At 39.5% G+C, this 24335-nt stretch overlaps 1 protein-coding gene across 4 annotated transcripts in view; it reads right to left on the bottom strand.

The window, feature by feature from the left end:
• Positions 1 to 1072: 1072 nt before the first annotated feature.
• Positions 1073 to 24335, bottom strand: part of LOC120548537 (collagen alpha-1(XIX) chain-like) — a 95684-nt gene continuing 72421 nt past the window's right edge. For 3 of the 4 annotated variants that reach the window (XM_039784841.1, XM_039784842.1, XM_039784843.1), the window contains 21 exons: positions 23768 to 23809; positions 21001 to 21105; positions 20773 to 20826; positions 20265 to 20318; positions 19253 to 19306; positions 19042 to 19095; positions 18451 to 18495; positions 17039 to 17089; positions 16834 to 16878; positions 15770 to 15796; positions 14540 to 14593; positions 13710 to 13754; positions 13345 to 13389; positions 13185 to 13247; positions 12729 to 12764; positions 11129 to 11173; positions 10384 to 10527; positions 9391 to 9457; positions 9147 to 9284; positions 5850 to 5927; positions 1073 to 3983 (listed from right to left, as the gene is read on the bottom strand). In XM_039784841.1, the coding sequence (XP_039640775.1) occupies positions 3883 to 3983; positions 5850 to 5927; positions 9147 to 9284; positions 9391 to 9457; positions 10384 to 10527; positions 11129 to 11173; positions 12729 to 12764; positions 13185 to 13247; positions 13345 to 13389; positions 13710 to 13754; positions 14540 to 14593; positions 15770 to 15796; positions 16834 to 16878; positions 17039 to 17089; positions 18451 to 18495; positions 19042 to 19095; positions 19253 to 19306; positions 20265 to 20318; positions 20773 to 20826; positions 21001 to 21105; positions 23768 to 23809 (1347 nt within the window). In that variant the 3' untranslated portion in view covers positions 1073 to 3882. Of the gene's footprint in view, positions 3984 to 5849; positions 5928 to 7418; positions 8715 to 9146; positions 9285 to 9390; positions 9458 to 10383; positions 10528 to 11128; positions 11174 to 12728; positions 12765 to 13184; positions 13248 to 13344; positions 13390 to 13709; positions 13755 to 14539; positions 14594 to 15769; positions 15797 to 16833; positions 16879 to 17038; positions 17090 to 18450; positions 18496 to 19041; positions 19096 to 19252; positions 19307 to 20264; positions 20319 to 20772; positions 20827 to 21000; positions 21106 to 23767; positions 23810 to 24335 lie in introns of those variants that run through there. The other variant, XM_039784844.1, reaches the window with a different exon arrangement.

Here is a 24335-nt window from a genome sequence, read left to right as displayed (position 1 = left end):
TGCGTATACCTGCGTATCACGTAGACTACACCACTGTAGCTAATCATGTAGATATGTGGTAAACCAAGACTGAGGTAGATGTTCAACGAAACAAAGACTTTCACAAACACACATTAAAGTCCCACAGCACGACATGAGAGCTTATAGAGTAGTGAGAGCAGCAGGCAGACATTTTTAATCCAAGGGGCCGTGCAGAGAGGCTGATCCATGTTCCCCATCATTACAAGCTTATTTACAAGATTAAATTATATGTGGCAACAGGATCAACTTACATTACTGTGAAAAAAAAACAATATTGAAATGTGGATGTATAAAACTTATTGTTTTAAGTGAATTTGGCATTATTTGACAAGCCTATCTTTAACAGCATTTGATTTGAAGGATGCTTTAACCTACAACACCGCCACCCTTTGAGTTTCATCAGACATTTTCCACTTAGAATAAATGGATTTTAACTCAGAGTGATATAAAAATGGCTGGCACCAAATTGCTAGGGAAGTGGGCTGAGACATCAGCGGCCATTTTGTGTCCTCCCTAGTTATCATACTGTTTAGCTAAATTGAAGTTGCAAATTGGTGCACATTAATATCAATTCAAGCTAAATTCAATATTCACAGAGAGTTGCTCTCATCAGTTCACCAAAAAGTTGAGATTGCATTAGTCTCTCGCTGATGCTGCCTCATTTGAATTTGGTCAAGGGTGGAGTTCTTGTGTCCAAGGGGAACCCATTAAACCGAATATGAAAATTAGCTTGATGAAAGTCACGTTGAGTGAATTTTATTTATATAGCCCAATATCACAAATTGCCTCAGGGGGCTTTAACATCTGTACAGCATACAACACCCTCTGACCTTTTAGACTCTAGCTTCGGATAAAGAAAAACTCTCCCAAAAAACACCTTAAGATGGAGGAAACCTCAGGAAGAGCAACTGAGGAGGGATCCCTCTCCCAGGACAGACAGACGCGCAACAGATGTAGTGTGTACGAAATAGACCAAAAAAATGAAAATACAGATAATTCATGACAACATGATACATAGAATGTGAACATATATGAAAAAGACAGAAGCCAATAGAAGGATGGGGTTTTATGTAGCCTATAACCCAAAGAAAGATTGTTTTCCATTCAAGCAATGAGAAATAAATACATGTCCAGCAGGGGGCTCTTTCAACTCACAAATAAAGTCAGTGGTATACATTTGATTCAATAACCATCTGAAAATAGACCCACTCACACTTAGAAGACATAAAACTAAGCCTGCATGCTGAGAAAAATATAAAAGAAATGCTCTGCAGCTTCAGAGTAGGATGTGAGTCATAATTCATATGTGTAAGAGAAGCTCGATAACCTTGTGAGACATGACATGAAAAGTCTCAAACAGATGAAATACAGATAGAAGTAGAGTTCCTAACATCACAAAATGTCAGATACACCCACACAACTTTTCAAACATTAATCACAGCTGGGCACTTAAAAGTAAAATTAAAGCCTTTGAGTCAAACTCTCATTAAACAGCGAGGGAAGTAATATACAACAGGCCAATTAAGTTTTTCTGCTTTACAAAAGTTCATTATTTAGTGTGATTATAAAGTTTAGTTTACTTTTTGGATGAACTAAGTGCATTTACTTAGAAGGCTTCAAATAGGAATTCATTTAAATCTAAAGTTTGAATGGTGGGAACCTTTGTATATCCGTCTTGGAGAAGGTCTGCACGTTTTCAGAGTGATTGTACTGAGTTTGTGGATAAGATAAATCATACAGTATGACCTGTTTAGGTAAAGTTGACTCAAAACCTTCTGAAATGAGTAGAGAACATTAAAATGGCTCCAAAGCCTGTTATAGCAAATAAATAAACAAATCCAAACTCCAGTCTTAAGACACCCCAAAACCAGACAATACATAGTGACACACAGTGCTGGTCAGCGAGTGAAAAACCAGGCTGTAGACCATGATAAACGAAGAACGAGAAAATTCAAGTATACATTCATGAGTATATTTTTAACAAAAATAAAAATTCTGAAGTTGTAGTGTAGTAGTTCCGATTTCCTTTGTGTAGCTGAAAATCAAAAATATACAAATAAACCAGAGGAATCATCATACAGCATGTAAACCATGTAAATGTTAATAATTATCATTGGACGGACACGCACGCACACGCACGCACGCACGCACACACACACACACACACACACACACACACACACACACACACACACACACACACACACACACACACACACACACACACACACACACACAGTGGGAACCTTAATGTGTCATTACAATGACAACTTGCTTACATTATATTGTCAGGTCCCAGTACAAGCCCCATTAGACGGGAAGAAAGAAAAAGAAAAACCTCAATAACTCGTCCAACTTATTTACAGATTAAACCAACAGTAGAGGTGAATGTGAGGTTACATCACACTCCTTAAACATACACAACAGTTAAAGTACATTCTTCTGCCATTGTGTGTAAAGGTGGGTTCAGACCAAACACAAAGAAACATTTCTGTTCAGCGCGATTACATACAGTTAATAAAAATACATTATAATACATGCACATTGAAATGTTTACATTTGGGTGGAAAATGTGTGTGGCGAAAGCCTATCAGTGTGAGATTATACTGACATCACTGAGAATCAGAAATGGAGGGCAAACTTATTGTCGGTGTCCGTGGGCACCCAGAACTCTAGGACTCAACGTCAGTACGGTACAGAGAGGAGCAAAAACGAGCAAAAGCCGTAGGACTACATGGTATTTTTTGAAAATATATATTTGTAACATGATTCCAGCTATTGCTTGTACTTTACTACGAACCAAGTTAGCACTGACGTCGTAACGTAACTAATTTAAGGGTGAATATTTGCGAGCTAAATACAGAAAAATTCTCTTTGCATTTGGTCTGAACACACCTTTAAAAATACAGTAGTTTCAGACAGACAGTATGAGTTGTAGGTTTATGTACTACAACAAATAAGGTTTTCAGTAACGTCGCCGAACCTAAAGAAAATAGGAAGATGTCTTTATAAATGATTATACTGCAGATTCTTTAAAAAAATTATTATCATGCACATTGCAAATGTGTCATGAGTTATAATTTCATAAAACACAACTCTCAGTAATCTTGAAATGTATCAATCCACCTTCTAATAATAAGATTACTGAATATCCATGCTACATTCACTACAATTATTAGAACCATCTTTAACTACATCCTTGAAGAACACGCTAAAAATAAATAATAATAATAATATATGCATATCGGTCACATCTGCTGCACTTTGGTTGCATAAGGAGTCTCAGAAATCAGTTATTTTATCACAACTCCACATAAAACAAGTCTCATTCACACACACACACACACACACACACACACACACACACACACACACACACACACACACACACACACACACACACACACACACACTCACACACACACGAGAGTACCTTCTGACAGCACATTGGCTTATCTAAGAACAGAAGAGTGAATAGGCAAGCCCATTAAGAAGGCAAACATAATTAAGATCATGTTTTCAGACAGGACTGAAGATGATAAAATAAAGTAATTTCATGGTCTTGAAAGACATAATGAGAGTTGACAAGGAATGCATTACATCACAGTAGGGGATGTGAAAACAAGAAATACCTTAATAGTACAGCATTGCAAGATGAATAAAACAAAAAAAAACAACAACAAATCCTGACTGCATCCAAATGTTATTGTGAAGTGAACAAAAGAGGTCAGTTGTGAGTCTGTCCGATGAACCAGAGCTGAGGAAGCTCTCACATACAGCAAGGCCGTCTGCCGCAGCACTGAGCTCGGAGCCGGGCGTCTATATTCGAACCAGCCCGATATATGAACCGCTCTGCTGGGTTCACAGGGATGGAAGGAGACAGTCACTGGGGTCACAAGTCCCAGGAGGTCCACGGGGCCCCGGAGAGCCAGGAGGGCCCTTAGAAGTGATCCCAGGAGGACCTTAACAGAGAATTAGACATTATTACTTCCTGTGTCGGGAAAAGGAATTGCAGGTACAGCCTTGTCCTTTTCCTCCCACTGAAAACACAACTTGCCCTTTTCATCACTGCCACATCCATCTCCTGTTTAACTGCTCACACACAAACTGTCCACAGTACTGTGGTTGTTTGTACTGCCAACAAACACCAGAGCAAAAGTGCCCCATCATTATCAAACATGATTTTCTCCCAATGTGTTCATTCTGTGTGTTTAGGTGGCTACTTAGAGCTGCTAGCTCAACCCTGCTAATTAGCTACAGCACAGCGCTAATGCACTCCAGTCGATCATGACTTCAGCACTATCAAAGTCTATTAGGGTACAACAAGTTGAGGGCAAAGACAGCAAATGGAAAATTGTGGTAACTCTGACATATACTATAATAGTTTTCATTTACTGAGTTGTTCCTAGCCTTTTCGCCAGGGTTGTAACATTCTCATGAGAAGCAAATACACTGAAGAACCTCCTGTGACTCATATGTCCCATTCTCCATGAATCTGGAGGTGGTCCAGGGGAAACCTGCTCTGTGTGGAATTCAAGGGGTACGAGCACGTCCCTCATTATGATGGCCAAGTGACGGTATGTTTGGTTGGAAAAAAATCTTCAGTTGTACAGGAACTACAGTAAGTGCACTGAAGAAAAACAAAGCAGTGGCCCAGCACACTCATACAGTAGCAGATTTGATCAACTTTCCAACTCTTTCCAAGATGTGAATACAGCTGAAGTCCAACCCCACCAGTTGGGCCGAAGGTGCTTACTGTGCGCCCCTGGAGATGATGTCTTTCAACAGCTGTGATTTGTCCTCTCCAAAGGAGCTATAGCGAACTTCCCTTTGCCCTACAAATGCATTATGCACATACATAGTTGGATGGATGACTTTAGGTTCAGGGACATACCACTGCTGTCACAGGCTGAGAGTCAGCATCGGGATATGGGGAGTGATTTTTTTTAGTTCACAGGAGCAGGGGACAAGCTGACAACTTGGGTTGTATTCAGTGAAACTTTTGTGCAGGACAACAACAAGCTGGGCTTCTACTTTACAGAACGGACAACATTGCTCAGTCACTGCAGCATTTTGTCCTCTACTATTATTATTATTATTATGTCCCCCATTTGTGTCACAGCAGCGGCTGAGTTTTTAGAAAACATGCCATCTGGGAGTTGTGTTTACCTCCAACATGCAGAGATATCAAATGAAGTCTGAAATAGAATGTGAGGTTTGAGATTTGACACAACCAAAGTTATTTGACATCACAGTGAGATACGCTACAGTTCCCGCCTTTCGGTGGACAGCTAAGAAAACCTGATAAACAGGGGTAGATGTGGCGGAGACTGGTCATTCTGTGACAAATGAGGTATATAATCAAAATATAATCAAAGCACGACTGCTAGAAGTGCTCTTTTATACAGGCAAAAATACAGAGCTAGATTGGCATTCATGTGGAGTTGTTTTTCTTGCCACCTGATGAATGTAAGTCCAATATTCCCTTTCCTTTTTGTTCCGTTTTGGTCTCCACCAATTCCTGAGGCTAATATCTCTTTTTAGCAGCATATTTCTCCCCTACGCTCGCCAGCTAGTCATCAGCGTCTCTGTGGGTTCATCACAATGGATGACCCTTTTCACTCAGTCATTTGATCAGTTGTTAATGTAAACATATCGATAAATGCAACTTTAAGTAATAGTAAATTGGAGAAAATCTCCAATGGAAAGTAAAAGAGCATGGAACACATTATCCTGGACCAGTCCTTGCTGATGCCTGTTGCTGACTGTGATAAAATACATACATTACATTACATTAAATTAAGCATACAAACTAAGAGGTCTCTCACCTGTTGGGCCCATGGATCCTGGATCTCCTGGTAACCCCAGACCAAGCTGACCTCGCTCTCCTTTCTGCCCCCTGTACCCTGAGGACAGACACAACACTCGGGCTGAGTACAAATACTGCGGAGATGAAGTAGAACTGTGCTGTGTCATGTTTACAGAGCATGGTAGTACAGTTAGAAATATTAGTACAAAACGCCATAACATGTTAAAATCCAACTGTCAAGATGAGTATACACTTTCGCAACCTTTATATCTGTCCAGGGACTCATACAGATTAGCTTCTTGATTATATTAATATCATCAATACGGCGGTCATGTCAGGTATGAAGTCTGCATTTATTTTGAGAAAAGTAGCTTTGGTTTAGCTGATGTAGAAACAGGCTGCTCTGGATTCCCAGTTTCAATCCCAAACATGTGAATAATAAAAGACATTCTGATATCTTGACAAAATGAAAATCATCAAATAACGTTAGCTTTCGAAGAAGGATGCGCTGTGGGCTTGTACAACGTTTTGTAAACAATAGGGAAAAAGCAAATGGTTTTGAAGAATTTAAAACAGAGCAAAGAGGCTTTTTTCGGAGGTCAGATATCTGGGTCACTAAAGGCATTCGGAGAGAGAAAAGAAAGACCTATTCTGTAGAAGACAAACAGATGCAGAAAACAATAATGTCTATTCATGTCAACTAGACAACTAGAGATGTAATTCACTGGGAGAGCATAACGTTTGACCACAGAGAGAAAACTAGATTATGTTCAATCTTTTCTATAATGGCCTTTGGATAAGATAAAACATAAAGCAGATATAAACATAGGGAGAGCATGTCTGGCTGATGAGTAAAATCAAATCAAAGCATTTGCACTAATCTTCACGTCAGGCCAATGTGTGCGTTGCCGATAACAATATGCACACAAACATGTTATCCAAAGGCTTTCTCACTCCATGCAAAGCCGGTTATTCTTCACAGTTCAAAACAGCAGCATACCAAGTAAGAATATGAGGGGCTGCGAATATATTTCCCCATGAGGCACTTAAAGTAATGGAGTCTCAGGACCAGCGGTTGCATGGAGTGCATCAGAAACATTGACAGGAGTATCAAGCATTGCACCGCCTGGCCCAAAGGGGAAACGCTTCAACGCTTACATGTCAGAGAAAATCTCAGAAAAAAAGGCTCCAAAACTGAGTCTCAAAGAGAGAGGGGCTATCCACACATTGACGCAATAATGAGACTTCTTTCAACACTCACAGAGCCTGGGGCATTCATTCAGGGAGGAGACGTTCCATGGAGAAAAGAGCACTGTACCTTAAGCAAAAAAATACTGAATAGCACACAGGGCAATAAGCTTGGGTGCGAAAGCGACATACTGTGTCTGCACTTGGTTGAAAACAAAATTATTTCTTGGGGCGCTAATGGACAAAATACGTTATTGGAAATAATATTGCCACAGAGTGCTTTTTCATGCTTGATTGATAAGATTGCAGTCCTGCACCTGTTGTAAACAGTATTAACAGCAACATCTATGTATTCATGCTATGCCTTACAAAAGAAGAAAGCTGCTCCATCAAAGACAAATTACTGTGGGATATTTACTGATATTTCCATATTGTACAGCACAAAGCAGAGCAGCTGTCAAACACAGAGATTACAGGCTGATATAATGAAAGACACTTTCTTTCAGTCAGTATTAATAAATATACAGAATGCACTCAAAATACAAAATTAAAAATGAATGTTAAAACAAAAATTATTTATGAAAAACACACTCAAACAAAATGGATTACATCAGTGAGTCTTTTCATTACACTCTCAAATTTAAAAGATGACTAGAATGATAAATGAGTACTCAATTACAACATAGGGGAGGGAAAAAACAAACAAAAAAGTGTTGTTCTGTATGCGTCCTTATGGGTATTCTCAAACAGCTTGAGACTTTCACCCATGTGAAATCAAACAATGAGAAAAAAAGGAATTCAACAGAGGGGTTATTTTTCTCCATAAACAATTCATTTTGGCATATCAGGGAAGAAGTCAAGTTGGATATTCCAGAGGAGCACAGTCTCCAGCAGAGGATGACAAGAAATAATGAGGATATATTACCCCAAACTCTCTCCCCAGCTGAGTGGAGGCACAAGTCAACAAAGAAAAAATTAAGAAGTTGTTGCATTTTTGATTTATCAAAGAAAAAAAAAAAACTTTCCTCTTTGTTTTCAATAAATATTTATTGCAAAGCTCCACTAAGAATAACCTATAAAACAGTCTTTGGAAGCATAAAAAAATAAAACAAGCTAACCAAAATCCAATACATGTGTAATGCAAATGGCATAAACACAACACAGATATTTATAGTCGCGTAGTATAATAACTACATTACTCATGAATGAAAGCAGCATTTTATATTATAGCAGTGGGTTAAAGGGTAAATGGTCTTGAATAATGTGAGGTAGATACAAAGCTCAAAGAGAAAGGCCAATGCAGTGGTGCTTTGATCTGCACCAACACGTAACACACTCCTCTTCAAAAGTTAAGACACCGTAGTTCTGCTGCGACACAATACAATTCTAAGCAAGTTTGAGGTATAAAGCCTAACCGGCAAACCATTAGTGTTGTATGAGCAGTCAGAAAGTTGAATCAGTTTGATAAAGAATGTCCACCCTCTTCCCTGACTATGCTCCTTTTCTAGTTTAGAAGCTTTCTTTTTCCTGGAGTGAGGTATCAATACTGGGGCTCTTTCCTGTCCACATTGATAATAGTTTCTCTTATTCACAGCCAATTCTTCGTTTGTCTTCATATTTCCCAGAGAGCCGCTGTGCACCACACTCCTGGCCTTGCCTCTGCTTCCCGCCCCTCAGTCTGCATTGATATATGGGTCTAAGCAAGAGAAAAATACCCATGAATCCCTACAAAATACATGTGGCCCCCACCCCAATCCAGCTCCAATGTTTCATCCCAACTCTATGTACAGAAAGAACATCTTTAACTGAAGGATGTTGCGGTTCACTCTGCATAGTTCAAGTCAACCTGCAGCTGTGTGTTTACAGCAGTAAATGCTGCCTGCTTTAAATGTGTGGTACAACATACGGCAATTTGACTAATTAATGTATTTATACCCCAACGAGGCGTACACATATGGTGTGGCTACATACATAGATTACAATTACATCAGACAACAGAGGGTTAATTGTCTTCAGTAGTTCTGAGCAGTTAAGAGTGTTATTTCTAATTCATATTTCAACAGAAGTGGTTATTTTTCTGAGGTGGTGTTAACGTCGTACAGTTCAGTCTGGCAGCCTGAGCTCTTACCATGAGGACCAGGAGGTCCGGGCTCTCCTGGCGGGCCTGGTAATCCGTCCTTTCCGGGAGCTCCTGGAGGCCCGTGGACCTGTGAAGCTAAGATCCCTGCAGGGGTCTTCTGCAGCGTGGCAGTGCTTGATAGCTTCTCTACAAAGTAAGAAAAATCAAAATTCACATTCAGAATGCGGAATATGGAAACAGAGAATAAAGATAGCGAGAAAACATGAACAATTTAATTTAGAAATATGTATACCTTCGAAGACCCTCAATACTTCAGTTCTGATAAACACTTTGAGTTCTTCCATGAAGCTGGGATCACCCTGTGTGTGCAGCGGAGAAGAATACATCTTTCATTCATAGTGAATTGGCAGCAGATGAGATACAGTCGTTATCACTGCATGAAAATCTAACTGATGTCTGACATGCATCTCAACTCAAAGACCTCCACTACAACTCGGTGGAAACCTATGTTGAAAACAAGGGCGGGGTGGAGGGATTACTGCTGACATTTTTCTTTTCTAACTATTCAGTGAAATCCCACCTTGCATTATTATATCACATATGCGCCACAAATCCAGCTTGAAATAAAATGGATTCAGTCAGGGAATGTTAAATGAGATATTCTGACTCTATACAAAGACTCCTTGGTGTTACTTTCTGAAATAAAGTGTAGCTTTTCATACCAGCTGTGTATGCCTCTGAATATATGTATTATTAAGGAACATAAATTATATAACAATATATGCACTGCCACTCAAACATTGTTCGAGCTTTCCAGTGTAGCAACGACAAACAATAGCAGCCCTGGACCTTGAATCTTTCTAAACAATTTCCATCTCTGCTGTGAATGTTATATAACTGCTGTGACCGCGTACAGTGTGTGTAAAATGTCTGTGACACACGGAGGTGTTTTCACTGCTCTGCAGAGCTCTAGGCATGCCCACATATCTCTGTCTTTTTCTCTGTCTTTTTCACTGTCTCCATCTCCCTCCCTCTCTGACCTTCTGTTGCGCCTGGATGAGGAGGAGTGGAAAGCGTTGAGCAGAAAGAGAACAGCAACCTCCCTTGCACAGCCTTGTTTGATGTTTCATGCAGAAATCTGTAGCGGCACATTTTTTCCATACAGGGAACGAGAACTGAACTAGTTACACAAGCTCAGAAAGGAAGTAGGCTGATACAGGTTTTAATCATCTCTTGTTTGATCGTCGGTATCTGCAAACTTAAGGACCTTGTCTTTACAACTTACCAAGAGGTTTACATTGTCCAAATTTACTGGAGGGCCAGGATCGCCTTTTTGGCCTGGAGGTCCGATCTGTCCAATGGGGCCAGGATCTCCTGAGCGACCCCTCTCGCCTTGAACACCCCTTTCTCCAGGAATCCCTGGATCACCCTGCAGTAAAGAAGCCCAGACATTTCTCAGCTCTCTCTCTCTCTCTCTATATATATATATATATATATATATATATATATATATATATATATATATATATATATATATATATATATATATATATATATATATATGATGCAGTACTGGCCAAATTGTTTAGATCTGTTGAGTTCTGAAAACTACATTTCCTGGCTGGCATCAGCTGCATCAGAGTCACAGTCATTTTACAGCCTGACTCACCCAACTGTATCACTTAACATGCTGTGCACACTGACCTATTTCTCCTAATGTGTCCAGTCAGTCACCTGTCCCAAGGTTCTGTTGCCAACAATAAAGCTAAAAGCCTCATTTTGCATCCTCTATTTGCAATAGATTACTGCGTAAGTGTAACAGAGCTCTTTAATTTTGCCTTGCAAATACAATAGGAAACTGCACTGAGCGTTAAATGCCTTTATCTAGTGCTTATGTGTTTGTGGGGATTAGTCACATTTGTGCTGAAGTGAAGACTTCCATTACTATTCATCAGAACCTTTTTATGCATTATAGTCTGACTCTTAAAAACAGCTTATTTTTTTAGGAAAACAGGGATGATGCTACTTACACGTTCTCCTTTGGATCCTCTGTCCCCTGTTGCACCTGCAGATCCCTTAGGAAAAAAAACAGATAAACATGTTTAGTCTTTGTTGTTATAGAAGAAAGGTAAAGGAGTAACATCTAAATAATTGGGAAAAGAAATGATGCTGACCCTGAAGCTGTCACCCTTTATACAAAAAGAACTGATGTTCAGTAACATGCAGGGGCACACAACACTCCACTATTGTAATCTGTACATGAAGCAGAGATTACTGTTATTTACAAACACCCTATTGGCATAATGCTCCCATCTACTCTAGTATTTGCAAAAGTTTCTGTTCTGTTGCCTGAAGAAAAAGAAACTGTGAGCAAGCTTTTCCTGAATTACTTGACTTTGAGAAATGTACACTTTTCAGATGTGCAGTGATTGCTTCTTACTCAGCTCAGGTATATTGCTTGTATAATATCTCCCTGTACAGTGTTTCACCTTCTGCAATGTCACGGCTTCTCTGCATCACTCCTGTTTGGATTGAGAAACGCCTGCGTACCCACCAGCTGTCTCTACTGTATGGAGGGGCTGGGAGAGTAAATACCTGTCTCTGGCTTCATGTCACAACATCTTGTGTCTTCCAATCTCTACCTGTCACTCCTCATTGCTTCCCTTTACCATGCCCACAGCAATACCCCTGGGAGAATCTTTGTATCAATTTCCTGCTGGATTACAGGAGCCATGCAAAAGACAATCTGGCATGATGTGCTTTTAAAACGGGCATCTCTTTGTGATGCTGTTCTCCCCTGCCTGCTTTAATCTGCAGTACTCTGTATTCCCCAATGCCTGACGGGAGGCTTAAATCTATCATCTTACCCACTGAAATGTGCTTCCATGAGCATTACATTAAACCTCAAAGCAGTGTGCAAGGTGTCTGGGTAGAGGAGCAATGCCACCTGCTAGATGGCACTGTTGTCCCACCAAAAAGGCAGGCACTACTGCAGAAGGACATGAGGATACAACTGTAGAATGGCTTCATGCATTGCTGAGATTTTGGTGGAAGAATATTAACTAATACTAATAACAAGAAAACAATAAACTGTTGGAGTTGTCATTATGGTGAAAAGAATATTGTAAATCAGACAACAAAACAAAGCAATACTCATAGTCAAACCAGTTTGGTATTAGACTGTATAATGTGTTAGTAATGGCTATTCAAAGCAGATCTGTTCTGCATGCTGTGAGCCCATTCTGTGTTATTATGCAGTAAATAGTGTATAATAGATTCGATCAGTCACCTAAAAGCTGCAGTATTTGTTTCAATTTTAGCCAGGTTCATCAGGCAGGAAAATGCATATTTAATCTAAGTGTCTACTGCCCTCTATTACAAACATTTTATCATTGCCTGAAAGCATTAACGGTATAATTAGGGTAAAAAAAGACTAAAAGTCAACAAAGCCTTAAATCAGCAGGATTTCATTTAGTTTTTATCGTTATAATCTCAAATATGCAAATAGGTTTAATGCACTCAGAATGCTTAAGCTTTGGGGGATAAAAATCTGCTGTGCCATCTTTCTGTAGCTCGGCTGATGTAAAGCACTTTCTATAAGGGGATTTGCAACGCGTTCGCACATCTCACCTTGTATCCAGGAGTTCCATCTTTTCCAGGTCTCCCCTGCTCAAGGAGTGCAACACAAACAAAGACATTTTGTATCAGCTCCCACCTTCGATTGGATCAGCACTGTTGCACTCCTAGTAATCTCCACAGTTAATGAGATATCTCAACCAAGGGATAATGATCCTGATTGCTGTGCGAACACTCTTCCATTGTGCGCTTACAGGGAAAATTACAGAAACTCTGAAACTATCTCTGATGGTAATTACATAGAGGATTGTAATCCTCCCCTCATCTACAGGACAAGTGATCGCTAACATACATTTTTTCCCCCATATTGTCCTTGAATCATGTTTTCCCAAATAAAGGTAAAACAACCTGCTGTTTTTTTTGCCGCCTGGACATTACTGGAAGGTGCATTGGCAACAGCTAGTAGTGATTATATAGGGTAGAGCAACAGAATTCATGTAGCATCCTTACAGGAACACCTTGGGGTCCCTCGGGCCCTGGGAATCCTGTCTCTCCGAGTGGCCCCCTCTCACCCTGTCAGAGAACAGAGACAGCCAATGTGTCAGTCGGCAGTGACAAAGGAATGACACGTGGATTGACAGCTCAAAGAGAGTTAGAGGCTGAGGCTCACCGGCTCTCCTGGGATCCCTGGCTCTCCGCGAGGGCCGGGCTTTCCCTGTCAATCGCAACATAGGAAAAGAACAGACTGTGTTTGACAGGTCCTCATTGGTGTCATATCTAAAGCTACCTCCTGTTTATAATAAACCAAGCAGTCTACTATAGCTTCACAGAAATATCCACTGAACAGGCCGCAGGTACTGTATCTATCCGAGGTTAATCGAAGTAGTGTTGTGTTATGGCACTTCTGTTGTTAAAGGCTGGTATTCTTTGTGCTTTATGAAACATCATCAACTTTTTGCCAGCAGCAGACTTAAACAGCACAGATGATTCATCAAGGAGCAGTGTGAGTCGGAATAAATTATTCGTAATACTTACAGGAGGACCTAGTATACCAGGTGGACCAGGCAAACCAATATCACCCTGAAGGAAACATTAAAGACGTGTCAGATAGATGACAAACACATAACATAAAGAATACACATAAATCATTGTCAAGCTGACACATGGACACTGATAACAGAAACTGCCTAAACCTGGGTGTAATGGATGCTCTGGGGCTTCTCACCGTTTGGACAAATGCAATGCAAATAGGCTTAAACACTTAAAAACACAAGTCTCTACTTAAAAAAACCACAAATAGGGAGTTACGATAAACAACCTTCTTTTAAACTTAAGTCTTTTTACTATTTCAACAGCAAACACTTTTCATGTCACACCTTTGACAGTATTCCACTAAAGGATAAATGACTGAATGTCACAGAAACTGGAATGTTCCACCCCTGAACGCACACTTACTCACACGTACTTGTCCTTCCTTTCCTTTTTTTTTTAATTTACAGATTTAGTTTCATGCAGGGGTAGCTTTGTTCCATTATGGAAAATGTGTCCAATAGTAGCAGTTTGTTGTGCAGATGGTTAACTATTAACTATTACATTTGGCTCCACATTGCTGTGGTATTACTGTACATCCAGTTCAAAGAGCTCAACCTAAAATTCCTTCAGTCAATATTTAAAAAAAAGTGATTGAATTCTGAAGTTGACTTGTACAGAAAGCTTCTTTTTTTAAACTGGATATCTCATTTCAAAAATAAACTCTTTAAATGTTCTGTACTGAGAATTAAGAACATAGAAAGTACTCCCTCACTTTGTAATTAGGTTAGGTCATGGCAGATGGGACATCTCTCTGGGCCGATACTGTTGCTTACCTTGGCACCGGGTAGCCCTTCAAGCCCGGGTAATCCCATGGCCCCTGGGTCCCCCTATGACAGAAAAACACACCACCTGCTGTGTCAAGACAAAAAAGTCACTACTGATATGGACTATGGGTGGTTAGTTCCCCCTTTCTGCATTCAAGAATGATGCTCACAGTCCTCAATAGGAGAATGGGTTTGGCGATGAGCCACTGGAAGGTAAAAGGTATCATCATAAGACTGTCAGTAAACATTACGCATAAACAAGCAAATACTGTAAAGATAAAAGCTACATAAGAAGGCAAATAAATTAAATTCTGCAGGAGCCAAGATTTCCCACATTTTCATCTCTCCTCTTGATATACAACATATTAATACAACCCTTCATATGTCAATATGAAGACAATCCTAAGAGGACAATACCTCAACCTGGGTTTATTGTATTAAATGATCTATGACACATGCTGTCACACCTTGTAGGCTATAGATGGGATAAAAAAAGAGCCCCATTTGACAATCACAATCAGACTTGCCTTCTGCACTAAAAATAGAGACCCATTCCCAGCGTTTGAGCAAGTGATGGCCTCTATCTACCTCATCTTGCTCAAGCGTCCATGGAGAAATGCCATTACACAGAATGGTGGGGCGACCGGTGCTGACATAGACGGATTGTGCAGGTAATTGTCACACATGTAGATTGTCATGAATAAGCGATTGCGACTAAGGGGAGAGTGGGCCAGCCAGAGGATCAGCTGTGAGACGGATTGTGGCAATTCCACCACAGCACTGGAGCCGCTCACACAATTTATTAAAATGTCAAATTAACATCCTGGTGAAAAATCACTTTGCAACAAAACAATAAAAAATGCAATTGGCCCTGTGAGAAAAAAAGAATTTAAGTTGATGGCAGGAGCATCAAATTGTTTCCATGTCTGCGTGGATTGTTTTCAGCCGTCAATATGGGGGGGGTGGCATTCAAAGTGCAGAGAGAGTTCATAGGTTCCCATTGGCAAGACAATACAACAGTTTCTTATTTTCTGGAGACATGATCATTCTTTCGCTGTGTTGGAGTTCTATTGAGAGTGGTTAAGTGCTTAAGCTTGAAGGTCTATTGACTTATGTTGTAGAAAACCCCAGATACATTGATAGAAGGCAACTGAAAAAACTCTGACTTTTTTGTGCTGCCCAAAAAATAGAGAAACATTTCATGAAAAATATATTCAATAATGAAAAGCTTCAACTCACTGCAAGTCCTTCATCTCCTTTGGGACCCTTAAAAGAGAGAGAGAGAGAGAGAGAGAGAGAGAGAGAGAGAGAGAGAGAGAAAGAGAGAGAGAGAGAGAGAGAGAGAGAGAGAGAGGACAGATTACTCCCATGAATGCAACAACCGCTACCATACAAATCATAAATATCGTCTGAAATGACGTGGCTACTGTATGTTAGTGTCATTGAAATTCATAGCATATATCATTGCTTCTCTTGTCTCGCAATCTTTTGTCTGTAACTCATGATTACATTGTGTTATATGACACTGGTGAGACTGTGGTCTTTCCTAAGCAAGATTTAAAACGATCAGGATCATATAATCCAGTCTGTTTATCACACATGCTTTACAAACAATGGTCATGCATGTTTACATTTTCAAAGAATTTGAAGAATTTCTAGCATTTCTAGCATTTTTCCACATTATAAAAACAAGGAATAATTGATACATTTGGGCTCTTCTCCCTCTTAACACTGATGAAGATGCTCTTGTATTGGTTGTGGGGCTGTGATTGATGCAGTACATCAATGAGCTGTGGTTCATATGCATTGTGCACTGGGGATACTGGAGTGTCTATTTTTTGTTACCACGCTTAGTGTCTGTTGTGGAGGATGGATCCCTGCAGGGCCTGTGAATGAATGTCTCCCAGGACACTGGACAAGATTACAAACTGTCTGATAAGGCAGAGCAGGGGGGAGCTGATAAGCAAATCGGGTCACTTCAGCATGGCACCGTACGGAGCAACTGAACTTCTAAGTCCATTTTGCATATCAATAATGTTGTGTGCCCTCGGGGGGGTGGGTCAGAAACACCTGTTTGAGAATCAGGAAGCCTCTTAGCTTTCACCAACAATCAGCTCTCAATGAACGTGATTGACTGTGATAGGACCTCAGAAGCCGAGATAACACTGGAGGGCTGGTCAGGTTATTTGTTATTCAGCTCTCTCAGGCTCTGCGGCTCATACAGTATCAAGGTGCCTGTGTGCTAGTGTGTCTCCACAGTAAACCGTAAAGGATTTTGCTTCAAGCATGATGATTATGCTTACCGGAGCGCCAGGAGCTCCAGGGGGTCCTAAAATAGCTCCACCACTCTGAAAAGACATTTTTTTTTATGTTATGACTATATACACATTATTTTGGAATGTGGGTCAAACTCATTTTAAACACAATATGATTGAAGGCACTACGACGTGCACACAATGGATCACAATGACATTATCGCTGAGTCAAAGTCATTTGAGAAGTCTTTACCTGCAGCTTGTACAGACTGCTCATCCCATTGCCCTCCACACTGGGTACACCCTGAAACACAATCAACAGTAAATCATCTTCTAACTGTTCTGTTGGGTTTTAGGCATCCAGAGTCTTTACAGAGAACTGTACAGTAGGTCTGGAGCAGTTATACACTGTTAAGCCCTTAAAAGCTACATGGGAGAGATCAATAGCTCATTTGGTGATTACACAAAGAGAGGGAAAGAGTGTGCGAGAGAGTGAGAAGTGAAAAGAAGAGGAAAAATAGAGAACAGTAGACTTAATAATCCTTGAGCTAGTGGCAATTCAGAATACGAGAGTATTTCAGAAATACAAAAGAGCACAGTGATTAAAAGAGATTTGGGTATTAGAACTAGGTAATCTAGTCTTCTTAGGTAGTATTAGGACATAAAAGAATGTTTTTCCCATGATAGATTGGTAGAGGGCAGCTATTGTAAATGTAGAAGGAGTGAAGATTCTCATTTAGAAGCAAGTGTATGCCTGTGCCCTTTTCAGGCCACCGAGCCATCCCCTGTCCTCCCAGACTGCAGTTTATGAGACCAGGGTGTGTGTGGGGGGGCACGGCAGGATCAAGGGGACAGCTGATGAATTATAGATTTGCCTTTGGAAGTGCTTACTCACTAGCCTTTTAAAGGGTACGAGCATGATTCAATGCTAGTGAGCAGGTCGCCACAATTTCATCATATTTGAGCTTGTTTGTCAGTTATGTTTTTCTTGTTACACCAAATACTGTTAGACTGGCTAAAATATGTGCACTGATGGTCATTTCTGTAGGAACAGATGCCAAGGCAAGGTTTTGGCTCTAATATTTACTTGATCGTGGGAAAAGAAGATCTTTGGATAGTGCAGAGAAAAGCAAGATGATTAAATATTTTGTTAATAATATGAAAACCGGCAGCTGATTGGACAAACGCGTCACATGGGTTTGTTTTTTCCGGAAATTCAAAGCCAGACTGTCATGGCGGCTTGTTCAGAATACGATCTCATATTGTACTAAAATAGTTCACTGAAATAGGCCGTCTAGTTGCTGAATCTGTCTTCATTTCAGATCAACAAAGGTCAGTTTAAAAGATTTTCGTCAGATTTTGAGAGACTCTAGTCACGCTCATTCCACTCGCTACTTCCGGGTGAGTCCCGACTGCCCTGCCTCCGACTGAACAAGTCAGGTCGGCCAAAATGAACGCCAACAGCCCCTCGGACGGACGAGTCACTGACCTCCGATTATCGGCTTAGTGTGTCAGCGCCTTAAGAACGAAGAAGGCTACATTGTGTAACAAAATTACCATAAAATTTATTTAAGTGTACATTTAGGGCAAACTTGAAACTATGACCTTAACAGAGGTTTTGAGACGTATCAGCATCTGGCTCTTGTTGAGGCTGGAGGAACTTACCGGAGGCCCTGGAAGCCCTGGCCTGCCTGGGGGTCCTTCATTTCCCTGCCAAACACAAACCATGAGAATTGTTAAATATGTCTGTGGAAATGGAAATGTTTGTCAAGCACAATGCCCATGCTAATGTAATACCATGATATGGAACCTCATTCGCCAACCCTGAGAAAAAAAATATATCTAAGATTCCTTTAAAAGATCTGGCTTCCTACACTTTGATGCATATAGCAATGATGAAAAGCCTTGAATTATTTAGTATTACAAAAAAAGTATTTATCATATTTATTATAGGAACTGGAGCCATTTTGTTTTCCATTTTATAAATCAATCTTTAAAATGTATGATAAAACTACATTTTGAGGGGGGAAATGTAAAGAAAAGTTACTACTGCCTGTCAAAACCATGCACTTATTACAGGCTTTGGGCCATGGTATTCTTCAGCTAATCATATCTGAATACTTTGCATGCAAATTAGCAAACAGAGTTTAAAGTTATATAGTGCACACGTTGATCCACTGTTTACGGTATATAAAGCACAGGAAGACATACACTACCTACATTTTAAAGATACATGTTTATATGATAACACCTTACTTTTTCTCCTTTTCCTCCTAGTTGGCCCATTGGCCCGGGTCTACCCATAAGCCCCTGCAAACAGAACAGCATCCTGTTTTAGGCATAAACCTTAGAAAAAAGCCTCACACATGTTGAGATAAAGTCACTGTAAAAAGATAATTTGTGTTATTTTTCTACAATGAAAGAGATTCTGTATATAATCAGATCATGTGAACGGCAGGTGTCTTACCGGGGCCCCTGTACGACCGGTCACCCCAGGAAGTCCTGGTACTCCTGCAGTCCCCTGGAGAAGACAAATTGGATCACCATTTTTCAAAATAATGTCTCTTTTGAAACAGAATATTTACATTCATATTTTACAGTAACATTGGACAAAAGTATACAACTTTACAGCTGTGTTCTCATGGGTGCAAAGTTAAACATTAATTACAGTCAGTCCATTCGTAAAACTTCCATATATGGCGAGAAATAGGTGATGTGGGCATCTGGCCCTGCTGTATTACTGGCTGTTCAGGACACACTAAGCAGATACTACCTAAGTAGACCAGCTTTCTATGAATACAGCACATAGAGCTTGCAACAATACTGTAGAGGATGAATGGGAAAACTTTTCCATTCACTGCAATTACTCCTGTGATTATGTTCAAATGTTTCAGTTCAATCTTTGTAGCACCTTTGATTATGCAGATGTGAAACATGCCATTGTGTATGTATATGCCGCATCTTTATTCATTTGTTTAGACAAGGAATTTCTGTACTGTTTGTTGTATTTTAGAGATGCATTGCATGTATGTATCTCAGTGATTTCTTTTATCATTTAAAGGGAAAAAAAAATTCAACAGGGCTATAAAACATGTTTTTATTGAGCCTATAAAATCCAGTAACAAGTCTGCCTGCCTGTGCAAATCTCCTGCCATTGCACTTCAATGCTGAAAGTTGACCTCTGAAATGCTTCTCAGCTCCTCTAAAGAGTGGCTTGTTTTTTAATTAGCACACACACGCGCGCACACACTTCGTTCTTTATAAAGTGCATAGTGGGAATAGTGCACACGCAGCACTGTGGATAGCTTTTGATAGCTTCTTTTGAAAACAGACTTTTAGAGTAGACAGGCTTGAAGATGAGGCAGACATTACAATATATTTACATCCTTTTAAAAAACCTACCTCTCATTGTCACAGTGACTTCCGTATGGTTACTACTACCGGATTCATTTGTTTAGATTAAACCTTTTTTCACTCACCTCATCACCTTTATCTCCTATGGGGCCTGGGACTCCTCTCTCTCCTTTTACTCCCTGCAAGGGAGGCAGAAGCAACAAGGGAGGAAAAAGAGTTTTTCACCAAACATGAAAAGTCCTAAAACTAAAGGCTGATGGGTGTAAAACTTCAAAATATCTCTTTCCCTCTTACAGCACACGCAGTGAAACACTGTATCCATAGCAACAACTTCTGCAGCGAGCACATAAGAGTGTGCAGAATAATATGAGTTGTAGAACAGCTGGTTAGGCTTTCAAAGATAATCCAAAAGGCGATTTATGAAAAGCGTATGCCAATGTAAATCTCTATATATTAAATTAAACACACATTTTAATAAATAGTATCATAGAATGAGGCTTTCTGTGTTACATACTATTTTGCCATGCTGAGAAGCTGAATAATTCATTTAGATCTACACAAACAATTACATTACAAAATGTGTTTTATTGTCTACTGAGTATACTGAGTTATGCCTGATATTTCCTTGCCTACCTTTGGGCCTTCTTTTCCAGGGTTACCCATGGGACCTCTTACACCTGGATCGCCCTGTTTAGGATAGGAGTACACAATTAATATGAGTGTAAGCGCTCTCAAAGTACTTAATAAGCAACCCCAAGAGTACATTTAATAAGTGTCATGTAATGTAAAGTGGCATGGTCAGATTAACATGTTTACAGCATCTGTTCCAAATAGCTTGCCATGCTGATGAGTTACTTGTACCTTTTCTCCCACCATGCCTTCGACTCCTTGCGCTCCAAGGGACCCCTTCTCTCCCTTCTGCCCAGGAAGCCCTGGGACTCTCGTCTGGCACACACTGCAGGCATTCTGCCAGCGCAGGCAAGGCAGGAAGCAAAAGCGGTGGCACAGATAAGATTTCATCAAGTTGAGCTGGAGCACTGAATTTTCGCCCTTTATTATGTCACATCCCCTGGGTGGAGGACAAGACCCCAACTGACACAAAGTGTTCTCTAAATGTCTGCAGAGCAGAATAATGTGAACCCACCAAGAGTGTCTTCAAGAGTGTCTCTCATCTAGGTGAGGGGTGAACTTTGTCAAACTCATTGACTGTGACATTTAGGTGAGAATCTTAAATATCATTGTCCCTGATCCAGTCTATATATAGGCACTGCACCTTCCAGGAAATAGCTGGAAGCTCTAAGTTGGAGGGAGGCGGTAGAAACCAGTGCACCATTAAAAAGCAGCTGAGTCTGAAATACAAAATGGAAAATAATATGAACATGCCGTCTAAATATCCTCCAAGACTCCAAGGAAATGGGTAAAAATACAATGAAAAAAAGGAAAGAATGTTTTTATTGAGTATGCTATTGAAAAGGGAAAAAAAATAACTAAATCATTTTTTTATGCGTCATCGACGTGTTGAAAGTACAATCAGAGTGGCACTGAGCAACCGTGATGAAGGCAGCAGCTGAATCTAAGAGAGCACTTGATGGATAAAGTAAGTTGACACTGACACTAAGGGACGACAGAAAATTCTAAGTGCCATTTGGTTTTATTATATCAGTGATATGGCATGTGATGGCCTTATATTTATTGTCAGCATTGTTTTGCATTACGTATTAAAAATTAAAAAGTGTTTTCTGTGTGTGCTGTCCTGCAGGCAAGGTGACTTACCTGCTTCAGTCAAAAGAAATCAGGCATGGACTTTGATGGAAATGGCCATTAAGAAAGGTAACAGCCACAAAAGAATCGGTTAACAATTTACTTGAAGGTATCGACATAATCGTGAAATGACACTGTCATAACTATGACATGACACTGTGATGAACGACGTGTCATAAACGTTATAAACAACTCATAAACGTTTATGACTTCTGTCATTAAGTGTCATTCGGTTTTTGTCATGACAAGTTGACATTGTTGGGATGTCTTTGTCATGACAACTTGACATTAACCAGGATGACATTACCAGAGAATGTCTTTGTCATGACAACTTGACATAATGGCATCCTGTTTAATGTCAACTTGTCTAAATAAGGACACTCCAAAGAAATGTAATGTCAAGTTGTCATTACAAAGACATCCCAAACTAATTTAATGTCAACTTGTCATGACCAAGACAACTTCTGGTAATGTCACTTTGATTAATGTCAAGTTGTCATAATCAAGAAAACCCAAACAATGTCATGACAAAAACTGAATGACAGTTAATGACAGAAGTCAACGTTTATGACACGTTCATGACAGTGTCATGTCATAGTTATGACAGTGTCATGTCATAGTTATGACAGTGTCATGTCACGATTATGTCGATACGTTCATGTAAAGTGTTACCAAAGAATCTCAGGTCATAAAAGTGTAAAAGGTGAGGTTGAGAAGTGTTTCACATTACGTTTGGCCTCGCAGTCTGCATTTGGTCAGGGAACCTTGTATGTATGATTATGTTGGAACACAGTTTCAAAGTGTGAAAATAAAGATACAACTTCTTTAAAATCTTTGGGAAGAGCGTTTTAGCAATCCAACCAAATGCTTCAATGTTTGGTAATTGGAGGTGAAGGTTTAAGTGACAAGGGAAATCTACCGGAGGAAATGAAATTAAAGCATTTTAGAAGTCAGAAAAGTGAGAGTTGTTCTCAAAGCAATATTTGGGGTGTTGCATTGGATCTGAAATAGTATGGCTGAAACATTGGTGCATACCAGGTTTCATCTGAGTTGATCTCACTTACTATAAACCAATACATAAAAGGCAATGTTGTGATGCCAAATTTAGATATACATTTTTCCATTTGTTGTGCCGTGTACATTTAGTTGATAAAACATGCCATCACAATAATACAACCAACCAAAGTATTTTTATAAATGTAATGATATAAACAGATATGCTGTCATGGAGTTACATGATTTAATATTTTTATCTCTGCATATCAGACATTTAAAGATTGTAAAGCTAGTTTTATTATTACAGGACAAACACATTGGGTGATATAACCTCATTTTCCAAATCTGACACTTGCTTATTGCTGCCTAATTAGGACTGATTGGTGCAGTATTATCATCATTCAGTATAGTAATTCCCTAAATTATGTATGCAGGTTTTTATTTTTTATTTTAGCATGCAGCATCCTCAAGAGAAACAAATTATTATTATTGACAGTGATTTACAGATTTTCACAATTCATGCTATAAAAGTTTATTTTACACTAGGGATGATTGCTGTGAAATAAACTAATTTGAAATTCTGTATGAGTCTTCATAAATTGCCACATAGCAATCATAAATACGTATAATTGACAGGCTTTAGTGTCATACAGCATGGCTATACTGTGCACCTGTGGCAAAGGAGTTAATAATTTGAATGCCTTCTACATATATTTCTCCCAGTCATCCTGATGGAGGCACTAGAGGGCTTTTACTATCTCTCTAAACTGAGAGCATGCATACCCTTTCAAATATTGATAATTTTTAACTACCAACCTACAACCTGTTTGTGGAAAAGATGTAATTATCATTAACTGTGAAGATAAAATACCTTGAGTAATGCACCCATGTCTCCAACAATTGGCAGGGCAGTCTGTCAAAGAAAGAAAATGAAAAACATGAAAAATTGCCACAGTTAGAATTTCAGAACAAACAAATCTTTCATGTTTTTGGAAATACTCTTCTGTTTGTTCAGTTCAACTGCATCTGCTAAATTTCTCAAAAACATAAATTTATAAGAGCATCTTGTATGCCTTTAAGGAATGTGATTTTACCCCAAACATTTCTTTGTTTCATTTTCAGTATTTTTTAAAATCTGCAACGCTTGAGGAAACAGTTTATAATAACTTGGTTGCTGGAAGACAGATTCCTCACATCTTGAAAATATTGTTGTTCTTGGGAGCTGAGGAAAACACTTTGAATTGCAGCCCATGTATCTTTTAAAAACATAACATGGATTTTCATGGGTCTTTACAACACATGAATATAAAATAGGTTAAAATGCTAAATATACAAGGCTTTGATGCAGCAGCGGCACTCGTATTGTGCTCACACTACAGCTACCAGAACTATAATAAATGTTTCTTATTTGAAACACTTGAAAAGACAAGAAAGAGATG

Source organism: Perca fluviatilis, chromosome 19, assembly GCF_010015445.1.
Source record: "Perca fluviatilis chromosome 19, GENO_Pfluv_1.0, whole genome shotgun sequence".
Lineage (NCBI taxonomy): Eukaryota > Metazoa > Chordata > Actinopteri > Perciformes > Percidae > Perca > Perca fluviatilis.
The sequence above is the reverse complement of the archived record's forward strand: the minus strand, read 5'-3'. Positions and strand labels throughout refer to the sequence as shown.